Source organism: Leptopilina boulardi, unplaced genomic scaffold (assembly GCF_019393585.1).
Source record: "Leptopilina boulardi isolate dan_hultmark-lab unplaced genomic scaffold, ZJU_Lbou_2.1 LbouV2_248, whole genome shotgun sequence".
Taxonomy (NCBI): domain Eukaryota; kingdom Metazoa; phylum Arthropoda; class Insecta; order Hymenoptera; family Figitidae; genus Leptopilina; species Leptopilina boulardi.
The window spans coordinates 1527544-1541762 of NW_026137805.1; the positions used below are offsets into that span (position 1 = coordinate 1527544).

The 14219-nt window shown below is 29.0% G+C and overlaps 1 protein-coding gene across 5 annotated transcripts in view; it reads right to left on the reverse strand.

Annotated features, from left to right (window-relative positions):
* Positions 1 to 14219, reverse strand: part of LOC127280460 (potassium voltage-gated channel subfamily KQT member 1-like) — a 55679-nt gene that overhangs the window by 10748 nt on the left and 30712 nt on the right. For 2 of the 5 annotated variants that reach the window (XM_051303446.1, XM_051303450.1), the window contains exons 9-13: positions 10347 to 10367; positions 7389 to 7648; positions 5777 to 5869; positions 3146 to 3302; positions 254 to 376 (exon numbers count right to left, since the gene is read on the reverse strand). In XM_051303446.1, the coding sequence (XP_051159403.1) occupies positions 254 to 376; positions 3146 to 3302; positions 5777 to 5869; positions 7389 to 7648; positions 10347 to 10367 (654 nt within the window). The remainder of the gene's footprint in view (positions 1 to 253; positions 377 to 3145; positions 3303 to 5776; positions 5870 to 7388; positions 7649 to 10346; positions 10368 to 14219) is intronic. The other 3 variants (XM_051303447.1, XM_051303449.1, XM_051303448.1) reach the window with 3 other exon arrangements.

Genomic DNA, 14219 nt, shown 5'->3' on the forward strand with positions numbered 1-14219 from the left:
TTACAAAAATTTTAACGCTTAAGGGTGAAAAAAAATAAATAAATACAATCAATCTGTTCAGAATTTTAAAATGGTTTTTCAATTTAATACATCTATTTCCTGGTAAGTAATTTCAGTTGCTAATGGATTTTGCATTATTTCCTCAACGTAGTTTTTTTTTTTTTATTATTTTACCATTTTCATCGGGATGTGAAGGTGAAAAAAAGGAAAAAAAAAAATTTATATTGATATGAGAATAAAAAAAATTTTTTACCTGCTGCTCCACGCGGTAAAGACGTGCGCCAATCGTCATGGGCTTTACGTTGCCTGCGCGGTCGATGCCTGCCAGGTAGCTTCCTGGTTTACCCAGGGTTTGATCCAACCTCCTCTGCAACTCCTGCGAAAATCCCAAGCATTGATTTTCACATTATCCAAATCATTTATTGAAATATTTAATCTAGAGGAGTGTTCACACACATACACATACATCTATATATATATATATATAGATATAGAAAAGTACCATTGAATTAAACATAGAGATGATAGAAATACACTAGGTCGAAGAAAAAAATCACTAATCTTCAAAATCTCGTGCTTTGTTTGTTTGTTTTTTTTTTAAATAAAACATCCATTATTATCCTCGGCACTAATTAATGAACTTTACCAAAATTCAAATAACAATTACCGTCGAGTTATTTTAATAATGGATAAAGTTATTTGAAACTCGTAAGCATAATTTACGTTTATAATTAGTCAAATATAATTATTGCTCACAAGCACACAAGTCTCCAATTAACATAATAATTTCGAAAATTAATAATGCTTTTTGTAATTAAATATTACGGTCAAACAGAATTAAAAATCAATATATATATATATTGCTCATTTTGCTTCACTGATATTGTAATATCACCAAGAAATACGATTCATCGAATATTTTAATCAAAAAAAAAAAAAAGGAGAAAGAGAAAGAGAAAAAAAAGAAAACTCCATAAAAGCTAAACTGTTACTAGTACGTAGATTAAAAATTTTACCAGAATTTTTTCAACCCGATTAATGATTTAATTTTTTTATACACACATACATACACGATATAAGTGCCCATAGGTTTGATTAGCCATTTTGTTATTCAAACGGGTGGCACTTTGACAAGTCCATTGTTCCTTTGAATTTTATTGCACGACTGTTTCGAAAACGCACTCACACACAAACACTGGAAAATAGTTACAACTTTGTAACAATAGATATCGATCGTTGCCAAAGGCAACTTTCAGTGGTAAAATTGAAACATGACAGAGAATTTTCAAAGCCAGAAGAAAAAACAAATCTCTTTGTAATTTAAACCACATTAATGAAAACTAAACTGTTATTTTTAAAATTAAAATTAAATAATGTTTTACAACAAATAACGAACTACAAAAAATTAATTTCAAAACTCATAAATAATAACAAATTCTACTATAGGCCGCAGAAATATAAGTCACGCCCTACGTAGGCCTCACAAATAATATTTCCGCCTACAATAAAATATGTCAATTATAAGCCACGCCCTAATTAGGCGTTGCAAAAATTGTTGACGCCTTCTGTAGGCGGAGTAATTGTAAGCCACACCCGAAGTGGGCGTGGCAATAAGAGTTCGGAGGTGGGGATATTATAAATCACGCCTTTAATAGGCGTCACAAGAGCCAGTAAAGCCTTTTGTAGGCGGGGAAAATATAAGCCACGCCCTTCTAAGGCGTTGAAAAAAGTTGTTGACGCCTTTTTTAGGCGGAAAAATGGTAAGTCACACCCAAAATAGGCGTGGTAATAAGTACTTAAACTTTTTGTAGGAGGAGAAACTATAAGCCACGCCCTAAGTAGGCGTTATTTAAAAAATCTAAAAACTGTAGGCGGAGAAATTTTTATCCACGCCCCTAAGGAGAGTAAAAGCTGACTGAATCTTGTTAAATAGAATAATAAAAATTGTTTAACCTATATTACCAATTCTTTCTATCAAAATTGAAATAACTATTTGATATTTCTTAAATAACCATTTATACTTTGTTAATAGAAATTGTTTAAATAATTTCGAATATTCTATAAATGGTGAATGGGTTGCGAAAAAAATAGAAAAACCATATAACTGATCATCAATACAGCAATAGAGGCAAATTCTCTAAAATCAGTAGTGTTTATTCACCTACAGTATTTCCTCGAATTTAGTCTTTGAAGGTGAAAAAAAAAAATTCAAATTGAAACGAGTATAGTGGTTTTAATTAAAATGCCAACGAAAAAGGGGAACTGCACTTTTTATTATCACATTGTTTTAGAATATTGTGTTTGACAGAATAAAAAAAAAAATTAAAATCCTTTGAGACAAGTGAATTTAAAAGGAAATGAATAATTCTATCAATTAGACTGTCAATCGTGTGAATATTTTTCACATATCAAACTCATTATTATTGAATATTGTTTTTTTTTTTTTTTTTTTTTGACTGAACTACGCTAAAAATCAATATTCGCGTAATATTATTACCATAATATTAATTAAAATGGAATTTTTAATATATGTATATCGTAAAAAAAACTCACGTCAGGATTAATATTATTTTTCAATTTTTTTCTTTTTTGAGAAAAATAAATAAAAAAATTAAGTATATTCATTATAAATGTCAAAGCTGCGGTGATCGATTGCGCAACTTTTCTCACATCACACTTTTTCACGTCCCATAAATCGTAATTTGTGCCTTTGACATTTAAAAGGAATGCATCTTTAAAAAAAATTGATTTTTTTTTATGATTTTGATGAAAGAAAGTAATTGGGGTTTTTTTTGGGGGGGAGGGAGGGGTCGTAGAATAAAAAATCTGACATCAGGGGATCGATTATGTAATTTCACTTTCACTGATTCTAATTTTCACTCTCAATTTTAATAATTTTTAACCACTAGAAGTGAATATGAAAATGTGGGAGAAAATTATAATCTTTTTTGGGTGAAAGTGAAAATATGAGTGAAAATTAAATTCAGGAAGTGAATATATAGGGAATAAAATAAAAATAAAATAAATAGTGATGTTTAGTTCTCATAGTTTTTCTTTTTTTTCTCTCTCTATCGAATATAGAAATATTAGGATCAATAAATAGATATGTGTGCGATTTAACTGATAAAGAGAACAATGTGCCCACCTTTATTCGCACCATCATGTTGAGGTGTCCTTGGCTGTACTGCTCGATTACATCCCGCACATCGTAGGGCTTGCGAGCTTGTTGGAACTTTCTACGGGCCACGAAGTATTTGATCTTTCTGATTGCTCTGATGGCATTTCGATGTGCCTCCGTTAACCTGAAAGCGAAATATTCCACATCAAAGAGCTAGTCACGTGTTTTTTACCCCAATATATCATTTAATTCGTATCAGATGAGAAAAACGGTAAAATTATTTTCAAAAAAAAAAAATTATTTTCGTTTAAAAAAAATTGTCAAACTAAAAATAAAAATTAATACTCAATATAAAGAAAAATTAATTAAACCAATTTTTTTCAACATTTCGAATATTAAAATAATTTTTTTTTTTTTTTGAAATGTTAATTTTATACAACTTATGTGGGATTATGTAGATTCAAGAGACATTATAAAGTTTCATTAAGTCAATAATCTTTGAAGATAAATTTACTTAAGAAACTTCTCAAACGTAAAGAAAGAGAGAGCGCTATATATATACACTGAGAGAGTGAAACTCTAATTACAGATTTCAAAATTAATCTTATAGCGCATTGTTTTCGTTTTAAATATGTTTAAGCTTCATACTATCAAAGGCTTCATTTCCCTTTACAATCTCAAATGAATGCCGCTCAAATACTATATAGAGAATTAAATTATAATTTACACTTACATTCATTTTCTATTTTTCAATTATAATTACAAGAAGTTATTATGAAAATACTTTTGCAGGTAGCCTGTTTTTTTTGCAGGCGTCTAAAAAAACCAAAAAAAACATTTTTTAGGCGTGTCAAATATAAACCACGCCCTTTTTAAAACCACTCCTACAACAAAAATCGTAAGATACATCCTAAATAGCAGTTACAGAAACTATCGAAACACGTTTAAGACTAAAAATTGCAAGCCACGCCTACTATCTAGGCGTGACGTTATTCACGCCCTAAGTAGGCGTGGCGAAAACTATAAAAACCTTTTGTAGGAACATAAATTCTAAGCCACGCCCCCAAGGGTAGTAAATTACAAGCCACACCCAAAGTAGGCGTGGTAATAAATAGAAAAATTTTTCTCGTAGGAGGGAAAATTGTAAACCACGCCCTGTGGGCGTGGAGTAGATAAATTTTTCATAGGAGGGGAAATTCTAAGCCACGCCCACTCAGGCGGATAAATTATAAACCACACCCTAAATAGGCGTGGTGAATAAATATTAAAATCTTTTGTAGGTGGCAAAAATTTTAACCACGCCCACAAGGCAGGCAAAAGTATAAACCACACCTAAGTAGGCGTGACAAAAACTTTATGTAGGCGAAAAATTTTTAAGCCACGCCTTCATTAAACTTAAATGATGTCTAATGATATAAAAATTTGTTTTTAAATTATATATTTTAATGAATAAAACATCTTTTACAAAATTCATGATATTTTTTAATGTTGAAAATTTAACTTACAATGTCTATTGTAAAAAATAAATTATCAATGGAAGAACTTGTAAATTATCATTACAAAACTGTCATTGTGGAATATATTAATGTGATAATAATAAGAAGTGCCAGATATTCTATTGTTCGGAAGCGAATGCTGTTTCTGTGGAATGGTACTTCGGCTTGAAATCCACCAAGCTTTATTCACTCGAGTAGTCTACTCACAATGGGTTTAATATGGAGTCTGAGATGTCAGATGAAAAAGGAACTTGAAACCGAGAATATAGACAAATCGATAAGATTATTCTTTTTTTTTTTTTGCTTTTGTGGTTGGAAAAACTTTACATTTGAAAATTGAATCAATATTGAAGATGATCGATAGCTTTCGTAGATCAATTATTATTATTATTATAATATACAATATTTCTCTTTTTCAACAGCTTCAGGAAAAAGCTCTTTAATTTATTTATACTTTTAATTATAGTAGAAACTGTGGGAAATTTTTTTTTTTTTGTTACAAGGGAATAATAGCGCAAACGTATATAAATTAAAAAAAAAGAAAAAAACTTGAGTAATATAAATGTCTAAAAATGAAAAAAAGCAAAGTTTGAAGATGGTCGATTTTCCAGTTGGAGTTAGATGAAAATGTAGGTCGTTACGTGAAGTAATGTAGTACTAGAGAGCATTTATGTTTCACTTTAAACAAAGAAGGTTTTTCAACAGTAAGCTTGCTGCACAAGGTTATAACTTTATTGCGTGTGGGGAAAATCTGTTTTCAAAAAAAAAAAAAGAAAAAAAAATCCTTCCAGCTATAAAAATGGAAATATATCCGTGAATGAAACTTGACGTGATGTAAAGTATCATCTCAATTCGTGGAAAAGTTGCCTCGGGCATTGCTCATTTCGATATCATTTTTATGTCAACTACAGATCAAAATTTTCCAGATTTTCACAATAACTTCTTTTGGTGATTATATTTTTTTATACCTTAAATTGTAATTCTGTTAATTTTTTAATAAGTTTTTATATATATATATTTTTTTTTTAAATATTTATTTTTTCTTTTAATGACTGAAATAATAATAAACGTCATTTTAAAATTGTAATTTTACTTTATATTTTCTCATCTTATGTTTAATATATATATAATATATACATTGACTCAAAGCTTGTGTGCTTACGTGGTAACTCTTTGGGGCTCCTCGATGTCAATGTCAATTTCGTCGCTGGCAGCCTCCGTCACAGAGCTCGTTTGCGAAGTGAAGAGGCTTCCCCTACAGATTGGAAACACACTATTCACACTAACATGCACAAACCATGTTTTCTAGGCAAGCACTCTCTTCTCCAACAGAGAGTGCTTTTTAATTAGTCAACTATAGTTTGGCATTAATCGTTAATGCAATTATTTATTTAAAAAAGGTGACAAAAAAGAAATTCAACTATTTATATAAAAAAAAATTTAACATTTTGATCATAAAATTTATGTCATAAAAAAAAATCGGAGACCAAAAGGAAGAGGATAGTCAAGAAGAAAAGAAGTTCTTAAAGAAAAGTTGTCATTGCTTTAAAACAATTATAAAAATATTCAAGAAACTATAAGCCACGCCTTCTATAGGCGTGTAAAATATTTAGTAGGCGTAGACATTTTAAGCCACACCTACAAAGCGAGAAAAGTATATCTTTTATAGGTGGAGAAATAATAAGCCACGCCTTTAGTAGGCGGATAAATTAAAAGCCACTCCCACAAAGTAGGCGGGTCAATTGTAAGCCACATCCAAAGTAGGCGTGGTAATAAGTATCTAAACTTTTCGTAGGAGGGGCAATTATAAACCACGCCCTAAGTAGGCGTTATAAAAATTGTCGAATCATTCCGTAGGCGGATAAATTGTAAGCCACACACAAAGTAGGCGTATCTAAAAATTTTCGTAGGAGGTGCAACTATAAGCCACACCCTACGTAGAGGTTACTTAAAAATTTTTTTTAACTGTTTGTAGGTGATGAAATTTTTATCCACGCCAATAAAGTTTGCAAATTAAAATTTATACCCTCAGTAGGCGTTACAATGTCTTTAGTAGACGTTGAAATTCCAAGCCACTTCCACAAGGTGGAAAACTATATTTCACGCTCTGGGGGGAGTGGTGCAAAAACTTTCAAAATATAAGGGGGATTTTGTGCTAATGATTAGCCCTAGAAAAAATGCAAACGAAATTAATTGTTTTAAAGTTATGATAGTCTTTTTAAAAACAATGAAATTTACGAAAAGGAAATCAGTTTGCTTTTGAACAACAAAGGCTATTTAAGGTAACAGGTAAAATAAAAGAAGATGAAGAAAGTAAAGAATGTTGAGTAATTAACAAAAAGTTAAGAGCGTAGAACTTTTAATGGCAAGCTGAAATCGTTTATAGTTGAAGTGAAACAATCTTGAAAAGTTTCTGGAAAAATTATTATTAAAGTTTACTGTATGGAAATTATTATTTTTTTTTTTTTGTAGGAAATACATTTCTCAAAGTAAATATCTATCAGAATTGAAATAAGAAGGGGGGGGGGGGCGGGCGGGAAATGTATTTCTGTGACTTCAAAAGGAAATGAAAGCATGAAGGGTGGAATACAGACATACAATAAAGTATTAGAATTTTCCTGAGATAATGTTCCCTAAGGGAAATTTGAGGATTTACGTTCAACATTGAGGAATGGGGATGGTTGCTGTCAGGTGCAATGTACGTTGGTTAGGAGATGAGGCGGTTTTCAAGAGAGAGAGAGAGGGAGATAGAAGCCTGTCAACTTGTCACTTACCGATTGTCTCTTCTCGCTCTATTAGGCGTGCTTGCTTTTGGCTCCTCCATGTAGAAGACTACATCGTTCTCGTTCTCCATTCGTTGTTGTGAGCCATTTTGCCCTGCAGTTGTGCCACCACCGGATATCGTTACCGGCGGCAATGCCTGTTGTTGTTGTTGCTGTTGTTGTTGTTGTTGACTTTGTTGTACGTCCATTCGATTACGGGATTTTCGCCTCTTCAGGACACTCGCCTTTTTGGCCACCTGGATCATCAGAGACTGAACCCCCGGTGCCCTCCCGTTACAACACATAAAACACACAGCATGCACTAAAACCACCACGACTTTTTTTTTTTTTTTTGTAAAATGTCATGGTAATCCGTTTCCCATATTGTTTTGTGTTGTTTTTTTGTTTTGGAAATTCAAGCTCGTCTAATTAAATAATATTTTTTTAATTTTGTTAATTTTTGGAATTTTTGATTTGATTTGGATAATTTATTGTATAATTCTTTAAAGATCAATTTTTAAGTCTAGTAATTTTTGTAATCCATGTAAGTTGTGGGTTCTAGGGAATCGATAATTTTGAATTGGTATGATTTTCGAAAAATAAAAATGGCGGTTCCAAGATGGCGGATAAAAATTAAAAAGTCGAGCTAAGCTCATAAAATTGACTACTCGGGGGTTTTTGAGGTCGCTGATTACGAATTCGATGTTAGTTTTTCAAAATTCAAAATGGCGGATCCAAAATGGACGATTAAAAAATTAAAAAGTCAAGCTAAGTTAATAATAATGATTACTCGGGGGTTTTCGGGGTCGCTGATTACGAATCTGATGTTAGTTTTTCGAAATTCAAAAGGGCGGATCCAAAATGGCGAATAAAAAACCAAAAATTCAATCTGAGCTTATAAAATTGACTACTCGGGGGTTTTTGGGGTCGCTGATTACGAATCCGATGTTAGTTTTTCAAAATTCAAAATGGCGGATCCAAAATGTCAGATAAAAAAAATTAGAAAGTTTCAGCTAAGCTTATAAAAATAACTACTCGGGGGTTTTCGGGATTACAAAAACCACTAGAACTATTAAATAAAAAAATATTATCAAGTCATCAATGTCAATATAAATTTTTATCTTTCAATATTCCAAAAGTTCACAGAATCTTCGATTACCAGATTACATATGTGTTCGTAAATATTATATCCACAGATATATATATATATATGTATCTGTGAAATTAGAAGGCGAACGTGAATTTCCAACCTCTCTCAGTAGTATTAAAGTTCAACACAAGGTACAATTTCCTCTTGGATTGATTCCAAAAAAAAATTGTTCTGTGTAAGTGAACATAATATATATATATTTATATATTTAAAAAAAATTGAATATATATACGTATTTAATACTTTGATGCGTGCATTATTTACAAATTTTTTTTTGCGCGCGAAAAAATTTAAGCTCATGCATAAAAGCTCTATAATCTAATAAGTTCTTTTTTTAAGTTCTGTAATGAAAAAACTCCTTTTGATGATATTCTACATTCATGATATATTTAAATATTCAGTTTGAATTGTAAGAGACAATTTTTGACTAGTTAAAATATTATTTTAGACGTAACACTTATATTTAAATTTAATTTAAAAAAAAAAAATTTACAATTTTCTATTTTTTTCGGCTAAATGAATTAAAATATAATTTCAAAAGTAAGTTTTTTCGATGTTTACATTATTTAATAATTATTTTTTTATTTCTTTTTTTCTTGCGATGAAAGTAATTCAGCGTGGACTTGTATTGTCGTGCAACTTGCAAATCGATGTCGATTAAAAGATAATAACTATATAGGAGTCATATATCGTAAAAACGATTTAGTGTTTTGGCTTTTATATAGTCTACACGACAGGAGAAAGAGAGAGAAAGAGATATGTTTCAAAAGAGGCAAAATGTAAACGAGAGCGATTCCAAAAGCACTTGCGTGCTATGATAAAATTCGCGATAGCCAAAAAACAATAATTCTATCTGTCAAGAGATACTTGAATGGATAAATTAGTTTTGATTCAACCGAAACGAAAGATTAACTAAATTAAACTAAGATATTTTTTTTTACATTAAGAACAAAAAAAAAGAATAATAATAAAAGCGTGTACTTTCTAGATGATAAATAAAAAAAATATTTATTTAACTATATAAAAATATATAAAAATATAAATACCTATAATAGTAATATAGTAAATATAAATTTCAATATTAAAAAGAAATTAGAAAGATGATAATTTAAAGATAATACAAAAAAGCTGTATTACATTCGTTATAAATTAAATTGCAAAGAAAAAAAGAAAAATAATCTAAATTTAAAGATATTAAAAAGTTGAGGAAAGTTAATTTTTCGTTTTTCAAAAAGCCATTTATTTTTTTAAAATTAATTTGTCGATTTCATTTTCAAGTCTCTGTCAAAAAAAAAATAATAATAATAATAAAAATCTTTCATCTCGGGGAATTCGTATTGTTTAATTATTCAAACATCTGAAATCTTATAACTGATTTTTTTTAAAATAAATACAAAAAAAATATTCAAAAGAAAATAAATTTCTGTTCTATTTACTAAAATCTGTACCAACATATTTTTAGGTTATGATAAATGTCTTTATAAAAATTGCCTTGTTCATTGCGCATGCGCATGCGCATGTCAAGTGTCGATAACTTGTCGGTACAGATTCCTGTAAATTGAAATTTTTCAAAAAATTTTTAATTTAAAAATAACAAATATTTTTTTTTGTTTGTTTATTTTTTCAAGAAAATAAATAAATTCGATTAAAAGGTCATTTATGTAGTTCAGTGATATCGACATAAATATTAAAAAATTGAGATAAATATGGCTCGTTTATAATATTAAAAGTGTAAAGAAAAGTGACAAAATATTTGGAGAATAAAAAATGAAACATGCAAAATAGTAAAAATTGAAATAAATCGTAAACCATTTACATACCATCTTCTTTACACAAATCAACTGAAATATACCAGGGTCGTTTATCAATTTTTTTAATTCATAAAAGTCAACGCTGCTTAATTTCATAATTTCTTTTTTTTTTTTTTTGCTTTACATATATATTAAGTGAAGAAAAAAACAATTCTTAAATTTTAATAACTAAAAATTGTATTTAAAAAAAAAAGTAGTGAAAAAAGATATAAATGGAATATCAACTCTACATAGAGCTAATTATGAAATTATATTTTTTCTTTGGTATTTCTTTCATAATTTTGACGAGCGGTTCTTGACTCGAAAATTTTCTTGTAATTTAAGGCTCGTTTCTCATATATATATATATATATATATATATATATATATATATATATATATATAAATACACTCATACACACACACATACATTTACTTTATAAAAGGGTCTTGTCGTTAACGAAGCTAATAATTAATCTATAAATTTTCCCATCGGAGCATGCGCGCAAATCATAAATTCCCTTACAGGATAAGCCAATTTCCCGGGTGAAAGATTAAACACCTCCTTTGATATATGTTTTCGTTAATATTTCCACAAGTATTAATTAGTCCAAGTAATCAACTAATGAATTTATTTTCATTTATTTCTATAAATATTTCAATATAACGATTACGAGTTTGAAAAAAATCAATTTCCATTTTAATAAACAAAAAATTTTACAAAATAAACATCAATTTAAATTAAATTTTCTCAATAAATTCATTTTTAGAATTAATTAAATTAATTTTATTAATTAATTTATTAATTTAATACAAAAATTCACATTGATATAAAATAAAATGATTTTTAAAATGAGCTTAATGTGAATTAAAAAGTAAAAAAAAAAATAATAATAATCTTAGCAAACTTGATGTTAACTTTCTGCTGATGTTGAAGCAAAATTTTCACTCTCTAAAAACGAAGTTTTCTGACGATTTACGACTTAATCCAAAACAGCGAAACGCAAGGTCCAGCAAAGCCCTAAGTCCATAATTGAGAATTAATTTACGTCTAATAACATTACCCTCGCAAATTTCTCTACCCTTACATTCCACTTTTACGTTAAAAAAAAATTAGTCAAAGAACACTTCTCTTTTCTCTTTACAATAGCATTTAAATAAATTTTGGATTTTTTTCATTAATTAAATTTTTTTTCATTAGTTATAATTTATGAAATCAGTAAAAAAATAAATAATATTGAAAAGAATAAAAAAACCACGCTCACAGTGGGCGTTACTAACAATGTTCCCGCCCACAATAATTTTAGTTACGCCCACAATAGTTTATTTTATTTTCGACGTCAACTTAGGGCGTATCTTTGAAATTCTTCTATCTACTAATGGGCGTGGTAACACAGGAAACGTCTATTTAGGGCGTGCTTCAGATTTGTAGGCGTGAAAATCTAAATCACGCCCTAAATAGGCGGATCGTGTATTGTCCAAAGCTGCCTGTAGTCTGGATAATTACAAGATACGCCCATTAGTGGGCGTATCAATTACAGGTAAAAAATTTTATAAGCCACGCCCACAGTGGGCGTTACTAACAATGTTCCCGCCTACAATAATTTTAGTTACGCCCACTATAGTTTATTTTATTTACGACTTCAACTTAGGGCGTATCTTTGTAATTCTTCTACCTACTAATGGGCGTGGTAATACAGGAAACGTCTATTTAGGGCGTGGTTCAGATTTGTGGGCGTGAAAATCTAAATCACGCCCTAAATAGGCGGATCGTGTATTGTTCAAAGCTTCCTGTAGTCTGGATAATTACAAGATACGCCCCTTAGTGGGCGTATCAATTACAGGTAAAAAATTTATAAGCCACGCCCACAGTGGGCGTTACTAACAATGTTCCCGCCTACAATAATTTTAGTTACGCCCACTATAGTTTATTTTATTTACGACGTCAACTTAGGGCGTATCTTTGTAATTCTTCTACCTTCTAATGGGCGTGATAATACAGGAAACGTCTATTTAGAGCGTGGTTCAGATTTGTAGGCGTGAAAATCTAAATCACGCCCTAAATAGGCGGATCGTGTATTATTCAAAGCTGCCTGTAGTCTGGATAATTACAAGATACGCCCCTTAGTGGGCGTATCAATTACAGGTAAAAAATTTTATAAACCACGCCCACAGTGGACGTTACTATAAATTATTTACTTTCAATTGTGAGTAGGAATATTAAAAATATAAAAATTAAATATTTCTTTTTTAATGGAATAAACTAATAATAAAAAAAAGGAAAATAAAAAGCCCCCATTTTTTATTTTTGAGTTTATTTATAGATAAAATATAATTTTTCAATGCAAACAGAGATGGAGAGAAGCTATACAAATGCAATTGTAAAGCTCAGAGTGCAATTTAACAATGCTAATTAAATTAGCATTTATTACAATAACGAGCGTTAAACGTAAATTGAAAATATCGAGTCGGGTCGTTAAACTTGAATCGATTTGCCACGAAATCCGATACAAAATAATATTTTCCCCCCCAGTTATCATCCATAAAAGGGGACATTACGTAAACCATCTAAAATTATTGTAGTAATTTCAAATCTATGTTGCTTTTGTCATTAATTTACTAAAACAAATTTTATTTTTATTTTGAACACACTGTATGTGTTTATTTATACATTTTTTATATATATCAAAAATTTTGTGTTTATAATATAAATTTTTTTTTTTTTTTAAATTTTCTCTATCATTTTTTTAAAAAATATTTATTTAATGCGGGAAACATCAAAAACATTAACACTCGTCAAAATACAAGAAAAAGTGTGCAAAAAAACGTGCATCATTTATATATAAAAAAAAACGCTTGTCTTTGTACTAACATTTAAATAACAATCCAGAAAAAAAGAATAGAAAAATAAAAAATACTTACAAAAAAAAATTCTATTTTATGAAAATTTATGAATCTGGATATAAAAATTACAACTACTTATATATTTGTGATATTTTTTTTCCTATTATGTCAATATTATAAATTTTTGATGCAAGATGAATATATATATATTTTTTTATTTAAATTAATGATACGTTAAGTAAAGTGAAGAGAAAATTAAATTCTCAAAAAAAAAAGAAAAATTTCGTCATATTTTCTGTTAGATTATTATTATTCTATGAAATAGTACATACAAAGAGAATAATAATGCGTAAGGCTTTTAGGAAGTTTCTCTTTTGTATCCTCTCGCATTTATGTCTTGACGTGTACATCTTGTTAAATAGTCAGTCATCAGTGTCTAGTAAAAAAAAAAAGAAAAATTCTCCCAAGCGAAACTCATTTTCATTTCAGTGCACTTTTTACAATTATTCCCCTATTTTTTTACTGTTTTTTTTGACCTAGTAAATTTTAATGATTTCAATAATAAGCTACGAAAATAAAAAATAAAACACAATAAGTGCTTGAAAATGCAATATGTAGAGAAGAAATAATGAGTGATGTAAATTTTTTTTATTTATTCGATAATTAATAATTATTTTAATAATAGGAAACTTATTAGACGAAAAGCAAGTTTAAAATGCAATACAGAAACAATGATAAATGAAAAAAAATATTTATAAGCTAGGAAAAATATTTTTGCATTGATATAGATAATAATTTTTAAATATCTTTTGTTAGATTATTATTTTTACTATTATTACATTAAAAAAATAAATATGGAAAATTTTTTTTTGTCAAAAGACAGCCCCTCTGCCTAGAATAGATTTAATTTAAAAAAAGCTCTGTATGGGCTTAAATTACAGGAAATTTTGTCTATTTTTTGATGCCATATGGCACTTTTTAAATATTGAACATGGGGATATAAAAAATTACCAACACAGAAATCTACATTATCAACTGATGGTAAAACAGTAAAATGAA